The following is a 25,423-nucleotide window of genomic DNA, read 5'->3' as shown; positions in this document are numbered from 1 at the left end:
AGGGTTTCTGAGGAAGGCTGCCGCTGACCATTTTAGGAGGCATCACTACTTCACCTCGAGCTGCTGCCCCTGCAGTCGGGCCCCTTCCTTTCCCTTGCCAAGCAGAGGGTGGAATTGGGCGATTTGGAATGTGGAGCGAAGGCGGTCGTTTGGCAACAGCAGGAGACATATTTTCCTGCAGCCTCTCAGCACTTGTCATGTGATGCCCTGGGCAAAATCAAGCTGCCCTGGGAACGGCCCAGGGCGTCCCAACAGATGAGCTTGTATGAATTCAGCCAGGGCAGGGAAGCAGCTGGCAGAATGAGTTCACAGCTTCAGCAGGAGCTGTGAAATCGTGCCTACACTGAACAGGCTGATAGAGGCCTGGAGACTCGGGGTGACCTTCAGAGCTGGGAAGGACTTCAGTCCAGTGTCCCCAAGATGAGAAAACTAAGGCCCAGACTGACGATGTGACTTGCCCAGCGTATCGTGTTCCCACAGTTATCGACTATCCAGGCCACTCTCACCCACTGCCCTAAGAAGGTGAGGCACAGGGAAGTGCTTGGTACACAGTAGGCACCCAATACAGGAATGGATGCGTAGTGGGGCCTGTGGTGCTCACATGTAACAACTCGATGCCATGGAGTAGGGGGAAACGAACGACTTAAGAAATTTGTCCTACAGCTGTTATCAAACACACTGCTCCTTTCTACAGATTTTCCTGCTCCACTGTGCAGAGACCTGCTCCCTGCGGGATGCCGGAGCCCCATTTGACTCTGAGATGGGATTTGAGTTTAAGGGAACAGCCAGAACAGATGGTGACCCTGAAGTCATATTTTGAAACAGGCTGACTCTTGTTTAATCTAGATGAAAGTACAGCTTGATGGCCTCCAAATGTCAGCTGGAGGAAGAGCCTGTGCACCTCCAGAGTAATGGCAGAGGGAACCAGACCCTCCAAGGTGCGTACCAGGAGATGCCCCTAACTGGAGGCCTGAAACTGAGGGTGACCTCGGGGGCACCCGAGGAGGATGAGCCTCGAGCCTCGCCCAGCAGATGCAGGGGAAGGACGTGTAATTCTGTGCCAGAGAGACCTGCACGCCAGGCCTCATCCACTTACTAGCCTTGTGCCAGTTCCTTAACTCCTCTGAGCCTAGTTTCATTATCTGGACAGAGAGATGACAATACCCAGCTCTCAGGGTGGTGGTACAGGGTAATGTCAGGTGCTGAGCACATCTTATTTATCTGTCCGTTCGTTCATTCGTTCATTCACCAGCCACCAGGTGCCTGGCACTGCCACTGTGGGAGATTCACGGGTGAACAGGACAGATGCGTCCCCTGCCCTCCTGGCGTGTATGCTCTAGCACTGTGTTCCTGGATGGGCAGAAAAACCGCCTGAGGGCTTTAGAAGTCTGATTCTCGGCTGCATACCAATCAGGACCTCTGGGGGAAAGGCCTAGGCCTCCACATGTTTTAAAAGCTCCCCAGTGACGCTGTTGTGCACAGGGTGCGGTTCATGGTTTCGGGGAGAGCTCTCCCCCACCAAGGGCTTGTCTTCTCGGGCTCTACTCTGAGCGCCTCACACAGCCTGGGAGGTGGGACCTCCACTACCCCCTGTCCAGATAGGGAACCAACCCTCCTTCTGAGCAATCTGCCCAGGTCACACAGCTGATAAATGGAGGAACTGGGATTTGAAGTCCAGCTGATGTTTCCAAAGCTCTAACCATACGCTGCCAGGCACAGGAGAGACCCTCAGTGTATGTGAATTCCTGTCCCCCGTCTTTCCTCCCACATCCCTGAGGATGGGACAGACGCACATGTCTACACCCAAGCAGCAGCAAAACTTGGGCATTTGAGGGTGGTGTGATGCCACCCACCTGGACATCAGAAAACCCAATTCTAAATCCAGTTCTTCTATATTCTGGCTGTGTGACTCTCATCACGTCCCTTGTTCTCTCTGAGCCTCCATCTCCCCCTCTGTAATTTAGGAGAGCCAGAATAGAGGATCCTGAAAGTCCAACATTTTCTGGGTCCTCAAGGTCCCCGGTGGGTTTTGATGGGAGCGAGGTATTTGGGGGACCCACGGACCCTAAGAAGGGAGCTCAGGAGCCCCAGCTACCCAAGGTGCATGAATGGTGAACTGTGCTTCTCCCACAAGGAGCATGGACCACACAGGGTAGGAGGCTGCCTCCAAAGAGATTCTTAGAAACCTTGAACTTGAGTGGGACCGGCCAGTCTACCGCATGCATATGCATGAACAGCATTTTTCACATTCCACCCAACCTTCCCATGCTCGTGCACCCACACACTTATTCCTGGAAAGGTAAATGCAGATTGAGGAGGGAAGTTTCTTACGGCCACCAACACACACACATCTATTCATTCTGCTAGCATTTATTCAGCACATGCTGTGTGGTACCACTGTCCTAGGTGCTGGGGATCCAGCAGTGACAGACAAGTTCCTTCCCTCGTGGACCTGAAAGTTCTAGTACAAGCGCTATGGAGAGCAGTGACCTCCATCTTGTCATAGCAAAAAACCAAACATGTCAGTAGCCCCTTCCACACACAAGTGCGTTAGGTAACTATTGATGGAGGAAACGTTTATACAAGAACGGGTTCTTGTACCCGCTACCATAATTCCAAGCCTCCCCCACCAACTGGGGACCTCAAATCTATATATAACATCGTCTCCACTAAAGCATCACCATTAGAGAGAGGGGACCCTATACCTGAAGGCCTGGGTCTAGCCAGAGCCCCACAGAGCTTGGAAATTTAATTAAAGCCTCCTGCCCTATCTTTAAAAGCACTTAAGTTTTGCACTCCATAATAATTGTGGGCTGTTTAACATAAAAATATTCTAAATTATTTTCCAGTTGTTACTGGACTCCCTGAGTTATCAACCGCTGAGTAAAATGGATGCAGGAAATAAACAATGTAGCTTTGCACACTGCTGTCACACAGCCAAGGACCACGAGCACACCCAGTTTGAGAAGCAGGTCTCTAAAGGAATGGCCTGGACAGGAGTGGGTAATGAATCACCCATCTCCCACCATCTCTAAAGGAATTGCTTCCCATGTGAAAACACCTAAGGACTTCCCACCCAAGTTATTCCCCCACAAGACCTCTCTGTTCCCTGGCAAGAGAATTCTGCATGTACTTGTGGATACACGTTCTGAATACAGAGATCCAGAGAGAGAAATCAGAAGAGATAATATAAGATCTAGATGAGCCTCAGAGCTGGTCCAACCCCTTCATTTCACAGACAGGAAGAAGCTTTCAAAGCCGAGACTAACTGCAGAGGGCAATTCTTAGAATCCTTTTCTTGTGTGACCTTCACAACCTCTCAGCCAGGCAGCTATGATGGCCTGGGAGGCTCTGGGTGGCCAAGGTAAGACCAGAGACTCTGCTCCAGGCTCTCACTCAGCCCTGCTTCCCTATCATTCTACTGCAAGTCTCTCATATACACTTCTCTTGGGCAACACAGAGGTGGAGACACTGTGCCCCTCCCTGAAGCCATAAACTCTCGGGTAAGTAGAGGCAAGAGCAGGGCAGGAAAGAGCACCCAGAGGCTCTCAGCCCATGGACCCTGGGCTATGAGCACTGGGCAGGACCCAAGGGGCAGTGGCAGCCGAGATGCTCACCCAGGGCCAGGCTCGGGAAAGCAGCTACTGGACGGAGGTCCTGCTTTCATGCTGGAGAACCCCCACTTCAGCCCCATCCCATCCTGTCCTGTCCCATCCCAGCCTCCCCTCCTTTACCAGGCTCAGAGAATTGACTGCTCAGGCCACACCAGCAGCTGCTTCCATCCTATCCTCATCCTGTTGCCTCTATCTGGAACATTCCACTCCTCTTTTAACCCACCAGCCCCACCCCCTTTCCTGGCTAAATCTATTCACACCTCAGATCTCATCTTAAAGGTCACAACTTGGGGAGACTTTCCTGACACCACAGTATTAGAGTGGCCAGCCATGTGCTTTCATAGCTCCCTGCACTTCTTCATAACACTTTTTACTGTTTATAGACATTTAGGGTTTTTTCTACAACCCTTTATTTAGTGTCTATGTCCCCCATTAGATTCTAGGCTCCATGAGGAAGGGAACCACACTTATCTTGTTCATCATTTTATAGCCAGCATGTACCACACTGCCTTGCACTCAGTAAGCAGTTAATAAATATTTATCAAATAAAAGTGAGTGAACAAATGAGTGAATGAAAAACCTACCAGGCTATGACAGGCAGGATGACCATTTATACCTAGAAATTTTGGCATTAATTCTATCCAACTCACCCACCCATACTTGCAAAGTCCTTGCTTGTCTCCCTGCACTGGAAGGTCAATGATTCTGAACCCTGAAAATGAATGGCACTGTCCCGGCTCTCCCCATCCTTAGGTAGATGGGCTTGCAAGTGACTCTGATGGAAGAAACCAGGTACAAGCAATGCTGAGGGAGGCCATAGGAGGGTTTAGGAACCATGTCAGTTAGCACTGAGGTTGAACCTCGTCACCATGGCCATTACCCTTCATTGACAGATCATGGTGTGCCAGGCACTGTGCTAAGAGCTTTGGGGACATGACTCCATGTACTCATCCAAAGAACTCTGAGATAAGTACTATTATCATCTCCACTCTACAGATAAGAAAACTGAGGCTAGAAGAGGACTAGTAAATTGTCCAAGGTCACCAGCTAGTACGTGCAAAGCCTAGAACCAAACCAGCCCTGCCTGACCCCTAGCCCCAGCACTTGACCACCACGCTACAAGGCGCGCCCCTCACTTCTGTTTCAGTCCCATCAGCCAGGGGGCGAGGTAAGGTGTAGATTCTGATGCAGCAGGTCTGGGGCTGGACCGGGGAACCCTGCATTTCTAACAAGCTCCCCAGTGGTGTTGATGCTGCTGGTACAGGGACCATACTTTGAATACCAAGTCTATAAAGGAGAAAGAGGATTTCAACAGAGCAGGGAGAGTATTCCAGACTGTGGGGCAGCGCTAGCAAAGATAGGAGGAGGGAACATACTTGTAAATTCAGAGACAAGTGGAGTTCAGCGTAGTTGGAAGCCAGGGCACCGTAGCTGGAGCCAGGGCACCAGGAGCGCTGGGAGGGGAGAAGACGCCTTGAGCTCCAGCTCGAGGAGAGTGGAATTTAAGGTGCTGTAAGGGAAAGCAGGGAAGGGTTTTAAGGGCATGTGACATAATGGGACCTGCCACTCGGGTTGCTGTGAAAAGATGCACTAGAGGACAGAGAGATGGGAGGACCTATTGGCCAGGACAGGAAGCTGCTGTGACAGTCCCTTAGTGAGCACGACACAGGCCTGAACCCAGTGGGGCAAAGGGATGAAAGGAAGAGATTGGAAGCAACAGACCTTGCAGGAGCAGAATCAGTTTCTTCGAAACAAAGCTACAACACTCTTTCCAGGTGCTAAAAGTTTCTCAACCAATCCATGCACTGCAGCGACAGTGCGGAGATGACAAAGCTGATGGCAGATATAAATTTAGGTGCACACAATTCCAATAAAGTCTCAAACAAAACAACTCTTAGAAATGGGGCTCACCAACCAGTTCTTCCAATCGTCCATACAGTCTCCGTGGTGACCCAACCTTTTCCTTTCTTTGCAGACTAAGTATCTGAGTCCAAGAACAGAAGTGACTTGGTCAAGCTTCCCATGGAGGGTCCAGACCCCAGGAATCCTACCACTAGCTTAGTGCTGTGCACCTGAGAGCACTTCCTTCAGCAGAGAAAATGAGGACATTCAGCCGTAGTTTGATAGCAGCCCACACTTGCAAATATTAAACAAGAAAAACCATTCCACTTCTTCAACTGGAAGCTCATATTCTAATAAAAGGGGAGGGGGGAGACACTGAAATGAAGCCATCTACTCTAGACAGTTAAGCCTGAAATAAAATTAGAAAATGTGTCACGTGGAAAAACTCTGCAGTGAGAAATGCTTTCTTTTTTCCCTCCCTTTTTCTTTCTGTGGGAGAGTGAGCAATTTGGCATTTTAACTAGACAGGGAAGGAGAGCAGCTGTGGTCTCCATTATGTACCAAATACACACAGCCGTTGGGCACAGTTCTGTATCCTGACCTATGGAACAGGATGTCAGTGAAGGATGGGAACTGGACCGAGCGCTGCTGAGTTGAATCACCTCCCCCAACCGCCGCAAAGTTTGGGTGAAGTGAATTCAGATATCCTAGAATGTTCTCGCTAACAGTGCTTTTAGGATTCACCTGGTCCAACCCCTTCATTTCCCAGATAAGAAAACTGAGGCCCAAAGAGAGCCAGTGATTTGCCCAAGACAGAAGAGCAGGGGGACAGCAAAGTAGAGCCCCTCCAGTGCCTCCAGTGTACTGGGGCCCCACCGTGGCTGGTGGTGACCTGAATGAATACAGCAGGCTTCCACTGGGTTATTTGTTTAACAAGCATTGACTGAGTACCTGCCGGAGCCAGACATGGGGCTAGGTGCTGGGGGTGCAGGGAGAATAACCTTAGCTTGGACTCGCAGGGTGCCCCACTCCTGACATTCCAGCCACCCTGGGGGCTGTGAGCTTTCAGATCAGGCTAAGAGGAAGGATATTCTTGGAGATGAGGCCAAAACAGCACACTGGTAGGACTTCAGAGGGTCTCAAATGCCATGCTAAGGAATGTTAAAATCATTTCCTATGGCTGCTGTAATAAATTATTGCAAATTAAGTACTTAAAGCAACACAAATGTATTACCTTACTGTTCTGTAGGTCAGAAGTCCAACACAGATCTTGGATAAAAATTAAGCAGATCGTGCTCCTCTCTGGAAGCTTTGAGGAAAAATTCTTTTTCTTTTCTTTTTCTTTTTCCAGGTTCTAGAGGCTGCATGTATTCCTTTGGCTTGTGGCCCCTTCCTCCATCTTCAACACCAGCAAAGACTGGTCAAGTCCTTCTCACCTCACCTCCCTCTTCCACTTTTAAGGACGCTTGTGATTACACTGAACCCACCTGGGTAACCCAGGATCCACTCCCTTTTTGAAGGTTAGATGATTATCAATACTAATTCTATCTGTAACCCTAATTCCCCTTAGTCTGGTAACCTAACATATCCACAGGTTCTGGGGATTAGGATGTGGACACAGTGGGAGGGCCAGTACTCTGCCTACCAAGGTTGGTTAGCACAGGAAGATGACAAAAGGTTCTAAGGCAGGGGGTGACATAATAAGAGCTGGTTTTACACTGCTGCTCAAACTTTACCGTGCATGTGAATCACCAGAGAGCTTGTTAACATGCAGATTCTGATAAATTGGGTCTGTGAGTGGGACTGGAGATTCTGCATTTCTACTAAGTTCCCAGGTGATACTGATATTGCTGGTTGGTGGACCACACCTGAGTGGCAAGAAGCTAGAAGACTCCCGTGGCTGCAGTATAGGGGGTGGGTGGAGAGAATGGAGGCCAGGAGACAGACCTGTTTGCTGAAAACAAAGACAGAACAAGCCAGGCACTAAGACTGTGCCGCTGGAAGGGGAGAAGCAGCTGGCTCACCTAACTTCAGATGGTTCTTTGTGTGACGCTGTTGAAACTGCATGGATTTAGGTGTAGTTTGTCATCGGCTTTTGGACTCTCTGTTCTACAGGATGCAATGGTTATAACTTTCCAGCACTGGAAAGGCATACCTTCACTTTTCTTTCATGAAATGTATTCCATCCCTGACGTATCTGTTACACCCAGCCCCTGCTCCCACCCGCTCTGGCCCCTCCACCATTAGCACCACCGTCATCATCATCACCATCACCATCATCACAGTGGATGGCTGGGGGTGGTCTTCCGCAGAGCTGGAGGCTCACACAGACTCTGCTATGGTCCAGGGTTCCTAATGCTAGGTTTTCACTAAGATCTCCACAGCCCCAGGCTTTGAATATTCATTCATGAATGTATTCAAACACTCATTGTGTCCATTTGGTGCCACGTCAGACGCTGAGGAAACATGGATAAATAACATAGGGTTTCTGCCCTCAAGGAACTCACAGAGATGCGGGAACAGGAAGGAAAGAGGTACAGAACTTGTCACCAATTACAGGCCCTATGCTTCCCTTATTACTCCTCATAGTAGGAATTATTGTCCCAATTTACAGATAAGGAAAACATGGATAAGAGAAGTCACTGGCCCCGGGTCACTCAACAGACCTGAGATCTGAACCCAGGACGTGGGTTCTGGGGTCCAGTGGCAGCTCTGCCTCTCACCTGTCTTGCGACCACGGACAGGACCTTTCCTTTCTGGGACTCAGCATTGTCACTTTTTTTTTTTTTTTTTTTTTTTTTAGCATTGTCACTTTTGAAAGGAAGCCACTGGACTGCATTGCTTGTTCTCAACCCTGGCTGCACTTTAGAATCACACCAAGAGATTTTGAAATCTGCCCAAGACTGGACCCCAGGCATATTAGGAATCCTGGACGCGGGGAGGACTGGGCTTCAGATTCCTCTTGAATCCCCGAGGTAATTCTAAGGTGCAGCCAGGGTTGAGAACCACCAAGGTCCTTGTGACCTGAGCTCTTGCATTCTAATTTCCTGAAAAAGCCTCTTCTCCTCTAGCCCTACCACAAGGCCCGTGCCAAATGGATGAATGAATGGTAGGGGCGAGGGAGGAATCCCCAACTCCATTTAACTAAGGGCAGTTTGGAGCAGTAATGCTGGCACTGTCCCTTGCACTGTTGTCATTTTCTCCTTTCAGTTAGAAAAATAGCATCAGTGGACAAAGGTGCGGTAAGTTAGGTAGGTGTTCTCTTATGCTGTTGCAGGGAGTATAAATTACTATGCCTTTCCAAAAAAATGCAATGAATGCCTTAAGAAAAAAAACGGGCAAGCACTAGACCCAACAGTTTGTTTTAGGAATTTGTGCTAGGAAATAGTCACGAGAATGGTCAAGTACAGAGCTACAAGAATAGCGTCATCACAATAGTGTTTATGGACGTAAACAACTGGAAACAGCCTCAAGGCCTAAAAGAGGCCTAGTTTAATTATGGGACATCCACATAATGAAATACTATTTCAATTACAAAGGATTTAGGGAAGAATATTCAATGTTCCAGAGGAAGTATCTAGGTAATTGTTAAGGGAAAAAATGCCAAGCAACAAAATACAGTGCACAGAACGATCTATTCTCATTATAACATATGTGCACATTTAGGCACAGAAGATAGACTTGAAAAACAGTCCACCAAATGTTAGCAGGATTCATCTCTGAGTCATGCGAAAATATGCAACTTTTTTAAACTCCTTTTTTTTTTCCAACCTAGATTTTTACAATGACTATTATTTTTATTATCAAAATATTTTAATGTTACTGAAAAATATAAATCTCTTCTTTCAAAGCTTGCTTACCTCCCTCCGCCTCCTCCACCTTCTGGTGGAGATGGACATCCCTGCTTCAGTGTTGAGGAGGCTTGCTTGCACCCTCATTAGGACACTCAGGACAAGGTCCACAGCATTCAAGCCAGCTGCTGGTCCCTACTGCTAGATTGTGAGTCCTTCCAGGATGGGCACTGGGTCCAGTGTGGCTCTTTATTCACTCTGCCACCTATCCCAGTGGGCCTCAGAGAGGGCAGGCAGTCAGGAGATATGGGAGGAAGACAGAAATCTATAGTAGTAGCCAAAACACAGAACAGGGCAGACAGTTTTGAGGACTTCAGCAGACGTTTGCTTTGGGAGGAGACTAGTTGCAAAGACCTCCTGGTGGTGGAGGGGCCTTTTAAGCTGGGCCTCATTTGAGTCCCTCAGTGATAGGAGGGGTGACTCCCAGACAGACCTAAGGCAGGGCTGCTCTCTGCAAGCCAGACTCTAGCCAAGCTCCCCAAACCAAAAAGGGGGCTGCCCTAACACCTGAAGTCAAGGGTCCTGCTCACTTAAGAGAGATATGAGGGCCCTCAGAACTGTTTTCTGCCCTGTCCAGTTCTTTAAGTCATCCATGGCATGCAACAAGTATGAAATGAATTGGACTGGATAAAGTTGGGTTGGGATGGATTACACTGGATTAGGTTGGGTTGGGTTGGGTTGGGTTGAGTTGATTCTGATTGGAGATAAGGGGTGGGTTGCACTCAATAGGTGACCTAGGCCTCATTTTTGCCTCATTAGATCTTGCCCAGGAAGAGGTCTGGGGTTTCTCGAGGTTCTGCTCTAACCCTAGACATTTTTCTCTTAAATTGTGGTAGCGGAGGAAGGTGGTCAGTCAGCAAACTGGGCCTCTCCAACACCTCTGACCCACCTCAGCTCCCTGGGCTCTGTGTCGACAGCAATAGCTCAGGCCCTACAGCTGTTCCTCTGACTTTGAAGCCTTAGTTGCTCATCTGTTCTCCTTACTGCATATTAATGTCTTAAATTGAGTCTTATTGTTAAGATTGCCTTGCTTTTTATAACCCTCACCTGCCCACCACCACTATGACACTCCCAGTATCCAATCATATCATGAGAAAATTATGTGATAAATCAGTCTATGCTAAGGAATTCATAGCTTAATGGAGGAAGCAGGGGTAACTTCTCTTACCAGATTTTAAAACACATTACAAAGCAACAATTATCAAGACCATGTGGGATTTTTTAAAAACAACACATACGCACAAGAAAGCAACCAATAGTATGTATAAAGATTCCACAAAAAAATTCTATTATTAAAAGAAAAATTTTATATGATAACCAGAAGCAATACTAGGATGGAGGAATAGTTTACATTTTAATTAGTATTTCAGGGAATCCTGGGTACCACTTTGGAAAAGAACTGAACTCAGAATACACTCTATGTAATCTATTTAATCAATGGTTCATTTTAAATGGATCAAGCTGTAGACATTCAAACAAAACTCGAACATAAGCTCATATATTTAGCTAGCACAGAAAGATAAACGTGCAGCTTTTGACAAAATAGAGGCTTTCAGGAATAAGATGAGTGGGATAAGCTAGAAAATAAATTGTTTACACAAATAGATGTAATGAAAAAAAAGATAAAGAGCAAAGTAACATCAGTGTAAATTCCAGCCTAACCAGTTATTAAAGTCATTAAAGAAAAGAAAACTAAAAGCCCTATAACGTGCCCTGATTACTCAGCCATGGCCACTCCACAGCTGGCAGAGCCATGGAAGACTCAGGATGACTTAGACACTGCAGAGGACATGATAAATCGGCACATTCTCTCTAGACCACAGTCTGGACCTGCCCATTCATTCCCTCTTTGATTCATTGAAAGATTTGGGGAGCATCCACTCTGTGCCAGGCCCTCTAGGTTCTGGGGTTCAGAGTCGGGCAAGGCCCAGTCCCCACCTCACAGAACTTCCTATGTAGTGGTGGGAGCAGACAAGTAATCAATGATCACGGTCCAGTCTGGGAAGCCCTGTGACTGAGAGACGGTGATATACAGTGTTAGCCCAGAGGAGAGACACTCAATATGCCTGGTAGAACAGGAGGACTTCCCAGAGAGGAATCTTAAAGGATGAATGACGGGGTGCCAGGTGAAAAGGGGGAAAGGCATTCTCAAGAAGGGACTGGCCCATACAAAGACACAGAGGTGGGACAGTGAATATCTCATCCAGAAAACTGCCAGCGAGCGGCTGGTGTGAGCCCAAGTCAAGAGGGACATCGTGTGAGTAGAGAACAGGAGGTAGGCGGAGGCCAGACCACAAGGGGTACTTGGGGGCAAGGAGCATGACTCCATCCTAGGTACGTGGAGAACCCAGAGAGAGCAATTAAACTAAGGAGCGGCATGATTCAATTTGTATCTCAGAAAGATACATCTAAATAGATAATAAGAACTATCCAACTAGTTCTGTTATTTGATGGGCAAATCTGTTTGAGGGAATCTAGTCAATAGAAATAATCCCAAAAGAAAACAAAGGCCATTTGTCTGAAGATGTTCCCAGCAGCACTATTTATCATAATGACAAAATGGCCAAAGTCCACGTGGCCAACTCTGGATGAATGAGGCATGATCCACACCCTCAAGGTGCTCTCATAGGAAGGAGAGAGAAATAAACATACTGTCAGTACAGGGGGGACAGTAGTGGCTGGTGCCTGGAGAGACAGGTGAAGGGCTGTGGCGGTTTAGTGATGAGAAAGCTTAGCTGGGAAGATCCAGGGAAGGCACCCTGGAAGAGGTGCCGTTTAAGCTGGGAGGTAGAATTAGGCCCTAAAGAGAAACAAGGCGAGGGAGTGTATTTTAGACAAGGGGATTCATCACACCTTGTGCAAAGTCAAGGAGACTGCAAAATCCCAAATATACATGGGGAGCTGTGTGTGGTTCAGTGTGCCAGGGGTTTTCAGCCTTAACTCTGCTTTAAAACATATAATGACAGGACATTATGCCACTACAGGCATTCCTAACTTTAGAGAAAAACAGAAATTTAGCCAGTAATTAAAACACTACAATCATTCATATTCATCACAACTTATAATGGTATGTGAGCAACATGAGCTCATTACAGGCTGGGGCACAGGTAAGGTGGGAGGCCAGTGATGTAAAATCTTAGGTGTGACTCTTACCCCTTTCTCTCTCACTCAGGAAAGCACATCAGCTGGCCACCAGCAAGAATGAGATGATTAGAGGGAAAACCTGAACCTGCCCTGACTGGTACTCAGAGTTTCCCCCAAATGGCCAAGAAGCACATGAAGAGATGCTCAACATCATTGGTCATTCAGGAAATACAAATCAAAACCACAGTGAGGGGCTTCCCTGGTGGTGCAGTGGTTGAGAGTCCGCCTGACGATGCAAGGGACACGGGTTCGTGTCCTGGTCCGGGAAGATCCCACATGCCGCGGAGCAGCTGGGCCCATGAGCCATGGCTGCTGAGCCTGTGCGTCTGGAGCCTGTGCTCCAGAACGGGAGAGGCCACAACAGTGAGAGGCCCACGTACCGCAAAAAAAAAACAAAAAAAAAACCACAGTGAGATACCACTTCATACCCACTAAGATGGCTGTAATCTGAAAAGTAGAAAATAACAAGTGTTGGCAAGGACATGAAAAAATTGGAACCCTTGTACACTGCTGGTGGGAATGTGAAATGGTTCAGCCACTGTGGAGAATAGTTTAGGAGTTCCCCACAATTTAAGCATGGAATTATGATATAATCCCGCCATTCCACTGCTAGGTATACAACTGAAATAATTGAAAACAAGTACTCAAATCCATGTACCCAAACGTCATAAAAGCACTAATCATAATAGTCAAAAGGAGGAAACAGCCCAAAAGTCTCCATCAATGGAAGAATGGATAAACAAATTGCAGTAAACAACGGACTATTATCTGGCCATAAAAAAGTGAAGTCCTAATACATGCTCCAACATGGATGAACCTCAGAAACATTATGCTAAGTGAAAGAAATCAGATGCAAAAGGTCACATATTGTATGATTCCATTTATATGAAATATCCAAGATAGGCAAATCCATAGAGACAGAAAGCAGTTTCGTGGTTGCCACAGGCTGGTGGAGTGGGGATGGGGGGAATGGGGAGGGACTGCTTGATGGGAATGAAGCTTTCTTTGGAGTGATGAAAAGGTTTTGGAACTAGAGATGATGGCTGCACAACATTGAAAATGTACTAAATGCCACTGAATTGTCATTATGAAAATGGCTAGTTTTATGTTACGTGAATTTCACCTCGATTTAAAAAAGTAAATCAAGATATCCAAATGTCCAATACATATACAAAAAGGTAATCGACTTAATAATCAGGAAAACATACATTAAGATGACAGTAAGATTCTAACGTGCACCCATTAGAACTGCTGGAGTTAAGCCCACTGACAACACCAAGTGCTGGTGAGGAGGTGAAGAAACAGAGGCTCTCCTACCAGCTTGACGGCCGTGAGCCCCGGCACAACCATAGCGGAAGCCGTGCTGCCATTGTTCATTTGGAGGGCCTGCCTGCCCTGTCGGCCAGCACCGCACTTCCACGTGTACAACCAACGGAAATGTGTGCACACGTGCACAAAGAGACGTGGACAAACAGCATGTCAGAGACACGCTACAATATTAGCCCCAAATGGAAACCACCCAAATGTCATTGGAAAAAAATGGATAAATAATGGACAGTAAGTTAATACAGTGGGATACTGTACAGAAAGGAAGATGAATTAACTACAGTGAAATGCAACAGCATAAATGAATCTCAAAACTTAATATTCAGGGAAAGAAGCCAGACACCAAAGGAGACACCCCACATGTATAAAGCTCAAAAAAAAGAGAAAAACTGAACTTCAGAATTTGGGGATCCATGCTTAGGTACTAACATTATTTTCTAAAAGGAAGGAAGGAATCACCATAAAAGTCAAGGGGATGGTTACCTCTGAGGGGAGGGAGGGAAAAATCACAGCCAAGGGGCACAGGAGAGCTTCTGGGGGCTATTCCATTTCTTGACCCACTTACATGAAAGTTTGCTTTGTGAGAAATCATGGGACTGTATTTTTGTGCGCACTTTTCTGCATAGATGTTATATTTCACAATAAAACAGTTTAAAGAAAAGTAGATCATTTGCACATATTAACATTTTGTAATCAGGAACAAATTAGTTATGACACCACTGCCCCCGTCTCACAACAACTTCCTTATCTTCTAAAAGAGCAGGCATTCCAGTGACACTGTAACTTTACCAGCTCAGCCCTCACCCACTAGGGGCACAAGGATTGATGCGAGGGATAAGGAGCCAACTGACAAGGGTCTCTTTAAACAGGGTGAGCCAGAAAACCCTCAGGAGCTGAGAAGCCTGGGGTCTCTGGACCACGTTTCCTCATCTGAAGCACAGTCCCAGTACCCAGCTCCTGGAGTGATTGTGATGATTGAGTGAATGAAGGATGAACTTATCACACATATGAAGTGGTTTACAAGTGTTAGCCTTATTAAACTTCATGCCAGATTTAGTTTACAGGAGGATATTTCAGGTCTAGGAAGATTCTCCCCTCGAGGGACACTGAATATCCATCAATCACCCATCAGTAACGGGTATTCCTAACTTTAGAGAAAACCAAAAGTTTAGCCAGTAATTAAAACACTACAATCATTCATTCTTCTCCGGAGGGTTTCCTGGCACTCCCTTTTTACATTAAGGATAGGCACAGGACTTCCTCTGTGTTAGAAAAACAGCCCTGACCTGGCATCCAGAGAGCCAGCCTACAAACGCAGGAGGAGAAAGAAACACCAAATTTTCTTTCCCCAGACCTTCTTCATTTTGGGGGTGGGGCTGCAGCAGAGTTCACAAAGACCACAGAACCTGAAGCTGCCCTCTGCCGCTGAGTTGGCAGTACCTCATATTACATGCAAAACTGCAACGTTCCGACACGGGCCACGGTGCTGAGAAGCCAAAACTGTGCTCCAGCTGCCCTTTGGTCTGCAAGAAATGCCAGGCTGGATGCTCTGGCAGGAAAAGTTGTCATTGTGTTTGAGTCTTGCTCCCAAGGAGGCAAGGATCTGGGCTGTCCCAGGCTTCCTTCAGCACACGAAGAGTTAACCATGGCCACTCGACAGTCCTCAGTTTCCTTCACAGAGACAGAGGTTGTGTTCATTCCCCCCCACCCCAGACCCTGTCTCCCAGCACACTTATTCTATGGAGACTGTGTACTAATCTCCTAAATCCAAAAGCAGTCCGAGGCTACTATTTGGAGAGTGGTAGCTCTCCTGCAAAACTGCATGGAGAAAGGGCTGAGCAGGGAAGGACCAGAGTCTAGAGACCTTGGCACCCAAGCCCTGCCTTTTGCACAGGCCAGTTCCTAAGCCTCTCTCACCCTGAGTGTCCTCTTCTGTAAAAATGTCTGCATTGCTTTCCAACACAGCTATTGCAAGGATCAACCTATAGTTTCGATCACTTATTTTGTGCCCAGTATGTGCCATGGTGTGGAAAGCATATTATTTCTAATATCTCTTTTAATCTGCACAGCATTCCTAGGAGGAAAGGTCGTCTAAGTATTCCCCTTTTTCGGATGGGGAAACTGAGGCAAAGAGTGGTGAAATTCATTGTCCAATGGCACCTAACACAGCCACAATTCAAGCCCAGGAAGCCTGAACACACTTTAACTCAAAACTGTTTTAACTCAGACTCCACTAGTCATGCAACCGCCTCTGGGTCCTGGCGGGGAAAGTGAGACCTGGGAACAGAAGGTGCCAGATCCCCTGGTCCCCAGTCCATAGCTCTTCCCATCACACATGGAGCTACTGCCCACGATGGATGGGACTCTCCAGGTAACTCAGGGCTAAGTTAGGCATCAGGGCAATTGAGTCCCGTTATTTCTTGCGCGGCAAAGCACCAGGTGTCTCAGCTGGCAGTCGTGCTTCCGCACCTGTGTACAGAGAGGGCACCAGCTCTGCCCTTACAATGAGCCAGCCAGCACGCGCGACCTGAGCGCGGGCCCAGGGTGAGCTGGAGCTAACTGTCCCCGCGGAACCGCTGGCGCTGTCACTGGGCTTCCAAAGTCCCCCTCTGCCCAAGATTGGAAGGGCTGCGCCTAGCTCAGACACCTCGGGTGCCCGGACAGCGCTCCACCCGCTCCGGCCGCCCAGAGACTCCCATTCGCCTCTCGAACCCCCGGCAGCGCCCGGGGAAGCCGTGGCAGAACCACCAGTGCGCACCGAGAGGCGAGGACTCCCTTTTATGTCCAGGAATGAGGCGCGCACCGCAGCCGCGCCCGCAGCCAAAACCAACTTCCCCCGGGTGCGGAGGTAGCCGGTGCCACCCTCGGGCCGGGCTGCTTACCTGTCGCGGAGCGGGTCCGGGTGACAGCGGGGAGAAGCACGGAGATGGAAAGCAGCCACAGCAGGCGCCAACACTGCGTGTCCCTCCTGCGAGAAGTGGCGGAGAGAGAGAAAGTGAGGCGGCCGGGAGGGGCCGGGGGGAGCCGGGGCGCGGGGCAGCGAGTCCTACCTTTGCGCCATCCCGCAGTTCCGCGAGCCTCCGAGGGCACCGGGCCGCTGAGCTCTAAGGACGGCGACGGGCTCTGCGCGCGGGCCGCTCGCCCTTCCTGCCGGGAACAAAGGCGGCGCTGGGCAGGGGCAGCGGCAACGGCAGCGGTGGGCAGGATCCGGCCCGCGCCCTGAGTCACCCGCGCTCTGAAACCCGACTCTGCCGCGCCCTGCGGTCCCCCGTGCGCCGCGCCGCGCCCCACCTCGGGCAGTGCCGCAGCGGCGCACTCACGTCCCGTGGCTCTTGGCCGCGCTGACCACCTCCCCACGCCACTCACCCCCTCGACAGATGCGCGCCCCCCAGCCGTGGCTTCCACCCGGGTGGCCTTGTGTAACCGAGAAAAGCCCCGCGCCCGCGCTCTTGTGGGTCAGAGGGCAGCTCCCTCCGGCCCTCACGTCTGTGCCTGTCCGGGCTGCTTCGCAGACAAAGCACTCTCTTTACGGGCCAATGAAATCCTCTCACCAGCCCAGAAAGGCTGGAATCGCTCTGATTTCCCTAAATGACAACGAAGAAACTGAGGCTCAGAGAGACGCAGTGAATGTCCCAAATTCACACAGCTGGATTGGGCTCCTGACTGCTGTGCCTCGCCCTGCACGCTTGACACACAACCCCCTTGAATGCCCAGGAATGGCCCCCTTGGGGCGGCATAAGTGATTCATGTAAATAAACGCAGCAAAGAGAACCCTAATAAAAATTTTAAATTTATCTACTATTGCAAGGTTTTCCTCTTTATACCTTGCCGGCACCACCATCCTCCACCACCAGAATGTAAGCTCCAGAAGGGCAAGAATTTATATTTGTTTTGTTCTCTTCTAAAATAGTACCTGGCAGTAGGAGATGCCAATAAACAGGGGACGAATGAAGGAACACAATTCTTAGGTGAGATACCACTCCAGGCACTGTGATGATCGGGGACAGAAGAACCAGCCTCAGCCTACAGAAGCACACATGGGTAGTGTGCATGGTTGGCGGGGAGGGAGCAGAGGGCAGACTATTCCACCTCTACAGATCTTAGCACAGGGCCTGGCACTGGCTAAACCCTCAAATGGTGGCTTTTTTTTTTTTTTTTTTTTGCGATACGCGGGCCTCTCACTGTTGTGGCCTTTTCCGTTGCGGAGCACAGGCTCCGGACGCGCAGGCTCAGCGGCCATGGCTCACGGGCCTAGCCGCTCCGCGGCATGTGGGATCTTCCCGGACTGGGGCACGAACCCGTGTCCCCTGCATCGGCAGGCGGACTCTCAACCACTGCGCCACCAGGGAAGCCCGGTGGCTTTTTATTATTGTGATTACCACCAGGCCCAGTAGTGTAAGATATCTGGGGGAGATGAGGCACCACTGAGATCAGCTGAGACCTGGAGAGTTCTGAAGCCAGGCAGGCCCAGGGGCATCTCTTCCTGGTGCACCAATAGCCACAGTGGGCTGTGACTCTGTGGTCAGTTCCTGGTTTTCCTTTCTAGATGGCAAGTCACCACCTGCAGAGATGGGATGGGGATGGACATCGTAGCTAACATTTATTGAGTGCTGATTGTGTCCTGGCCCTGTGCTAAATGCTTTACTCATGACAATCAATTCCCGCAACAGCCCTGGATAGGTGATACTTCAATGATCCTTATTTCATAGAAGAGGAAGCTGAGGTTTAAAATGTGCCCAAGCTAGTGCATGACAGGTACCAACACCCATGCTCTTCACCACTCCATCACACTACCTGTCTGTGAACAAGAGGATTACACCCATTTCCCCACCCTTGAAAGCAAAATTGCACTGGAGATAATGGTGCACTCATGCATGAAGGGGTTAATGCCAGCATGGGCAGTGAGGGCTCCAGCGCGAGCTCTGGCCTGGGGTCAGGAGCCTGGATTCCAGTCCAGTTCTGGCCCTAGCTACAGAGTGAAGTTGGGCAAATCCTTGTGTGACTTTTTATTTCTTCATCTATAAAATGGACGTAATGATCCTGCTGTGGGTGGGTGGCTGGAATGTCGATGAAATCACTTGGATGCCACAGTGCTCTGTCCACTGTAAAGTGCTGTACAGATGTGAGGGGTCAGCTCTGGGATTAATGCACACAGTCTTCAAAAAAGAAAGAAAAACCAGCATGGTCTGGAGAAGGCAGGAGAGGCTTCAGCCTGGTAGTGAAGTTAACCCAGACTCTGGGGTCTATGGAGGGTTTGCAGGGGGCAGGGGGGGTGCAAATAGGAGGGAGGGGAAAAGCAGCCAATGCAGCTCTAGAGCTAGGATGGCCCCCCATGAAGCTAACACAAAAGGCAAAGTGCATTCTAACAAAACCGTTAGGCTTCTTTCTTATTCTGTGAATATGAATTCTTCTCCCACTTGCAGCCATGCTGTGCTGGACATACCTTATTTTATTATGAATTACTAACCATAAGGAATTTGCCTTATTAGTTCTATATCTTTTATTGCTTATAAAGTACCACATCGACTGGGAATGTAACTGATTTTCTTAGAACTATAGGAGATAGGTATATGTATAGCTGATTCACTTTGTTATACAGCAGAAACTAACACACAATTGTAAAGCAATTACACTCCAATAAAGATGTTAAAAAAAAAAGAACTAGAATTCTATATTGCTTCGAAAGAGCCACATCAACTATGATTATATAATAGTTCTATTGTTCTATTTGATGCTTAAAACCACAGGTTGTGAACTGGTGGCAGTGGGCTCAATTTGTCCCACAGGTATGTTTTGTCCAGCATGCCTGGTGTCAACCTCCAAATTAAATTAGTTAGCAATATATTTGATAATTAGTTGATTTTACATTCAAATCCAGAATTCTGGCTTCTTTTTAAATTTTTGGAAAACCTGGCAACATGGGGTTTGCATTCCCTGTGCCAGTGATTGATTTGCATGAAAAGCGGGTGGCTGCCTTCAGTCAAGGCCATGTTCTCCAGTTTGCCATGATCCCTACCATCCCTATTGTTCCCCAACACCAAGCCTAAGAATCATTTGCCATTTCTCATCACATATGCACTCTGCCTTTTCTTATAAGAAAGAGAAAAGTGGAAGAGATTGAGCATTCATATCTCAGTTAGAAATGGGGGGAAAACATAAATAGATAGAGAGGGGGAGCATGTTTCAAGAAAGATGTGGAAGAACATATTTCTACACGTTTAATATACAAATTAAGAATACCCACATTGAAAAAATGAAAACTAAAATGCCATGATGAAAAAACCTGGTCCCCCTCAGTTATGCATGTTACCTGATGGATGAAAGGATAGCTGTATTTTGATTGGTGGGCTTGACTGTGGTCCAATTTATCAGTCCAAGATACATATGCATAAAGCAGCAGTTTCCTTTATTATTCTGACAGGGAAGCCGTTTGTGCACATTTCATAGTTTGTTGGTTCTGTGTAAGTATCTGATAATATCTAATTCACTAGAATCTAAAGATATAAGTCCCCAGAGCACATTTCTTTCCTACAAATGACTGGAAATGGATGCATGTTAATATTGTTAATTTTGTACCTATTTCACCTGGGAAGCCAGACCATGTTCCTAGGTAATCAGGGCTCTCATTTTTAAAGTTGGGCCTGGAGGTGGGAACTGTGAACTCAGACTGATGGAGGACAGGGAGGGCATCCGGCCTGGGAGCTGAAGGGGGACCAAATGGTCCCAGCTGCCGGTGTGGGAGGGATGGGGGCAGGATGCCAAACAAGACGTTTCGCCTCCTGCCAGACTGTGTTTTGAGGGTTTAAGCGATTTCCTTCTATTCAATGTGAAGTTGTAGAAATAGCCAAGAGGAAGCTTTGTGTCATATTGGAGCTGGTCTAAATTGTTTACCACGGCTTTAGTACAATCTGCGAGATCGGGACGTGTGGAGGTGGGGGCATCTATGTCCCAGCTCTTGAAGGACTCAACTAAATTAACGGGCTGTTCCATTTTCCTATAAACCACCCAACTGTCCCAGTAAACTCAATCTCCAAAAGCATTCTCCAGACTGTCTCAAGCAGCTGGAAGGGGCACAAAAATCAGTGAGAAGCATCCCAGGTTGTGGTTTAGGAAGAAGTTACGAAGAACATAGCGCATGTCTTTCTGAACATGTTTCCTCGAGACGTGGGGACACGTGAGGAGCTGTGGTGGGGAAGTTCACAGGAGACACTCAAAGCTTGCATCTTCATCTGGTTTCAGGAGCAGAAAAAGCAGAATAGACCTAACTAGCTGACTAGAAAAGAATTAACTGGAATATCCAGAGAAAAGGGCTGCCCTTTGGGTAAACAAGAGAAAACAATGACAGCGTAACCCCACACGTGCCTTCCACGGAGGATGCTTTTGTTCTGATGAGCACCTTGATGTGTCTGGCTATGCCAAGGAAGACCATGGGCTACTAAGAGCTGATTTGTTCTGCATGAGAGATGAATATGAAAATCTGACAATCCTAGTGGGAAGAGGACAAGAAAAAAAAGGAGGGAGGGTGTGTCAAACACCTCTTAGGTGCCACTGCCAGTGCCCGTCCCTACCCTCTGCCTCCATCATTTATGTGCACCATAGGCAAGGTCATCCAGCTGCCAGCAACTGCTTCCCTTCACCTGAGCACTTTCTCTGGCTGCTGGAGCCTGCTCTGCCCACAGCATAGCGGACTGGAAGTGCTAGGGAATCAGTGCTGACCCTCCAGCTGCTCTCAACCAGTGGCTGACAGGATAAAAACCTGGGCTCCCTTTCCCATTTGGTGGGAACGTCTAGACACCCAGAGTCCCCGTCCCCGTCACAGCCCCTTGCCCCTTACCCACACTGAGCACTTCTCCCTTCCTGCCCAGGGCCTCCCTGCAGATGCTGACCTCTGACACACTGCCTAATCCACTCAGCCCGAGCAACCTGGAAGTACAGGAGAAATAACACCACACAAAGCAAATATTTAGCCAATGGAAGCCAGCAAATACATTTCTCTCCTTTCTTCAACCAGATGCACTGTCCTGAGAAAGTCATTTATACGCCATCTGAGAGATGCTCTCACAAGACCGAGTGATCAATCATCTAATGCCTCTCATTGGCTCTTCCTCCTTCCCTGCCTCACTTCTCTTTTCTTCACTTCTGCTCCCTAGGATTTTACTCCCTAATACCAAAGAGGCACCTAAGACTAACACCTGAGTGACCCAGGATAAGCTAGGTGGTGGAGTTTATCTCTCACACTCATGATCTTAACAGGGTTCCTAGAGTGGTTGTCACGTCCATCTCACCAGGTCCCATTAGCATGATGTTACCAAATAGGGGACCAGCATTATGATCTGTGTCATATTAGGATGACAAGGCCCCTATGGACTATAGTATAACAGAGAACAGGAGAGTTAACATAGCCCTGGAGCCAAAAAATGAACCTGGACTATTCTCCTTGCCATATGAAAGCAAATTGCTTTTGATTTCCCCCCCGCATAGAGGCTGTGACTGCATTTGCCAGACCATAGTGCATCCCAAGTGTCAAAGGTTGTATTGATATATTCCAGTAGCTACCACATCTGACATGGCAGCTTCAATTGAGGCTACCATCTGGCCAAGTTTATAGCAATCCACTATTATCCACCACAATCCATTTGGTTTTTTCAAAGGCCATTCAGGAGAATTCGTGGAAATACAATGGGACCCACTACCCCTGCACCATGTAACTGTTCACAGTAGCTCTAAACTCTGCAATACTTGCTGGGATGTGGTATTGCTTCTGATTTACTCTAGGAGGTAGAAAAAGGAAGGTAGTTTCAAGGACTTCCACTAGACCTTTTCATAAGTCAGGGAGCTAATACAAAGGTTCTGCCAGAAGCTAAGTATCATGTGATTACATAGAGGAATGGGCACAAAATGTGTTGGTCTTTGTATCTCACAATGCTCACCAGAGAGCATCCGTCACAGAGGAGACATGCAACAACCAGGTGGACACAGTGGCTCATCCTGTGGACGTTAGCTCGCCTCTTGCCCTGGCGACCCCAGGGCTGACATGGTGGAGCCTTAAGGAGAGTGACAGTGATGGCCAGGGTAAATGTTAGGCAAACACGGCTCAAGAACAGGGGCCCCATCCTTCTGAAGCAGATTTACCTCCTGACATTGTGGAATGGCCAACCTGCCAGCTGCAGAGATTGACACAGAGCCCTCAAAATAGTACCATTCCTCGAAGAGGCCACCCAGCCACTTGATGGCGAGTTGATTTCTTTGGACCCTTCCTGAGCAATTCTTCCTTACCAGGATCGATACCTATCTGGATATGAGTTTGCCTTCCCTGACCAAGTACCTTTGCCGGCACCATCATTCAGTGAGTAGCAGAATGCTTGATATATCAGTGTGGTGTCCCGTACAACATTGTCTCAAATGAGGGGACTCATTTTATGGCAAAAGAGGTGTGAAAATTGGTGAATGACCAAGGAACCCACTGGTTTTAGCATTACCACATCACCCAGAAGCCACTAGCTTAATACAATGGTGGAATAGCCTGTTAAAGGCTCAGCTAAGGCATCAGCTTAGGGGCAATACAGTGCAGGGTTGTGGCACTGTCCTCCAGAACATGGAACCCATGGTCACTGTATGGTCCTGTGTCCCCAGTAGCTAGAATACTTGGGTCTGGGAATCAAGAGATAGTACTAGGATTGAGCCCTTTCTCTCTCTCTTCCAGTGATCCACTGAAACCCTAGGCTCTTTTGGGGTAGAGGTGCTGATTTGCAGGGGAAGAATCCTTCCAAGGGATATAGTAAGGCCACTAAACTTGAAGCTGAGAGTACCACCTGGTTACTTAGAGTTCTTCATGCCAGAGAGCCAGCAGACAAAGAAAACAGTGGCTGCATTAGCGGGGATAAGAACTCTGATTACCATGAGAAGTGTTAACAGTGACTACCTTATGGGGTCAGAGAGGAACTCAGGTAATTTCTTGGGGATTTCTTGGTGGCTCCATATTCCATAATGATGGTAAATGAGCAAATGAAATAGTCAAGGCAGCTAAGAGAACAGACCCTTAAAGGATAAAAGTCTCAGTCACTCTGCCAATCAGCATTAGTCAGCCCCAGTCCAGACCAGTGTTTCCTAACATGTGGCCCACGTGCATCAGAATAATTTCATGGGGAAAATGTTAAAAGCATAGCTTCCAAGTCTCTACTCAACACCTACCAAATCAGGATGTCTGCAGGCAGAATCAGGGAACTGGAATTTTATGAAGCTCCTCTGGTCCATCTTATGTGCACTGAAGTTTCATTGCCACTGGCCTAAAGTTTCACATCTATATTTCTCACAGCACCTGGTTCTTGACCTCTATCTTGGCATTTCTTGCCTTAGGACACTTTCCTGTTCAAATATAATCCCCCACAGTGATGCATTTGCAGTTTCTAGCTCAGACAGGCTGCCAAGACCTCTCTTGGGTGGATTTTCCTATTTACCATACCCTTGAAAGAGCAAGAGATCATGCATTCTGTTCAGTTAAGGCCTTTAGAATCCAAGATTTTGGAAACAAAGCAGCCCAGAAATGGAAGGGACCTTGCACATGATCCCAAATCCAATCTAATCCATCTCTGCTGTGCAAATTCAAAGAAATAAGACAACCAGGGGATCCCCTGCCTGCCATTTGGCTAGAGAAGGGGGCCTGTTGAAGAAGATGTGTGCAAACCTCTCTCCTGGGGGCTGTCTGCCTTCCATCCTACCCCAAATCCCTCATCAATACATCTGATAATAACTGTCCTTTCCCCAATATCTGTAAAGAAGGGTGTGGCGAAGATGGAAGTATTCAAGTTAACTGCTATTTTTGTCTCAAGGAGGATGAGGGTTGATAAATGTGTCTTTGTGATAAGCCAGAGAGGGCAGGATGTGAAATCTGCCCAAACTGATAGGAGCTTTATCACTGACTAAGGACGACGTCCCCAGAGGGCAGGGCCACACCTTGCTTTTGAGAGTGGTCAGTAAGTGGTACAGCTTCCAAAAAATACAGCCCCTCTCTCTCCCCACTTATGTGCCTCACTGCCTCCGGTTCTGGCTCTGTTGGCCTTGACTGCAAATCCGCAGGAGAGGTCTTGAATCAGCAATAGATTGCATCTTCCTCTTTACTCAACCCTATAGGTTCAAGTGTTTGGTCAATGGCACCCCTAGAGGGTGTCCAGGTAAGGAAGTTCCTTTTGTCACAATGAATGGGGATGCTACTGGCATTTGGCAGGCAGGGGCCAGGGATGCTGAATTCCACAATGCAAGAGGCAGTCTACACAACAAAGAAATAGCCCAGCAAAAGTACCAACTGTGCCCACACTGAGAAATACTAGCAGATTGTGACTTTCAAACTTTTTTTGACCAAGACGCTTGGTCTCACAATCCCATAAACACATACTTCTGAAACAAAAGTTTCATGCAACAGTATTTGCACTTATTACATGTAATGAGCTCAGGTATTTTCTACTCTATTCTGTGCTATTCCACTGAATTAAAAAAAAAAAAAAGAGGCTGGTCAAAACCTACTAAATAGATTTCATGACCTACAAATGGGCCAAAACCCATATTAGGAAGTAATCATTTCAAAACTTTTTTTTTTTTTTTTGGCGGTACGCGGGCCTCACTGCTGTGGCCTCCCCCGTTGCGGAGCAC

At 47.9% G+C, this 25,423-nt stretch overlaps 1 protein-coding gene across 1 annotated transcript in view; it reads right to left on the bottom strand.

Moving 5' to 3' along the window:
- COL15A1 (collagen type XV alpha 1 chain) overlaps window positions 1–17,262 on the bottom strand; it is a 102,364-nt gene extending 85,102 nt beyond the window's left edge. The window contains exons 1-3 of the mRNA XM_079927065.1: window positions 17,144–17,262; window positions 16,828–16,924; window positions 16,660–16,745 (exon numbers count right to left, since the gene is read on the bottom strand). Coding sequence (XP_079783191.1) covers window positions 16,660–16,745; window positions 16,828–16,838 — 97 coding nt within the window. The 5' untranslated portion in view covers window positions 16,839–16,924; window positions 17,144–17,262. The remainder of the gene's footprint in view (window positions 1–16,659; window positions 16,746–16,827; window positions 16,925–17,143) is intronic.
- Between the last annotated feature and the right edge of the window lie 8,161 nt (window positions 17,263–25,423).

Source organism: Stenella coeruleoalba, assembly GCF_951394435.1.
Source record: "Stenella coeruleoalba genome assembly, chromosome: 7".
In the NCBI taxonomy this organism is placed as follows: Eukaryota; Metazoa; Chordata; class Mammalia; order Artiodactyla; family Delphinidae; genus Stenella; species Stenella coeruleoalba.
The sequence above is the reverse complement of the archived record's forward strand: the minus strand, read 5'-3'. Positions and strand labels throughout refer to the sequence as shown.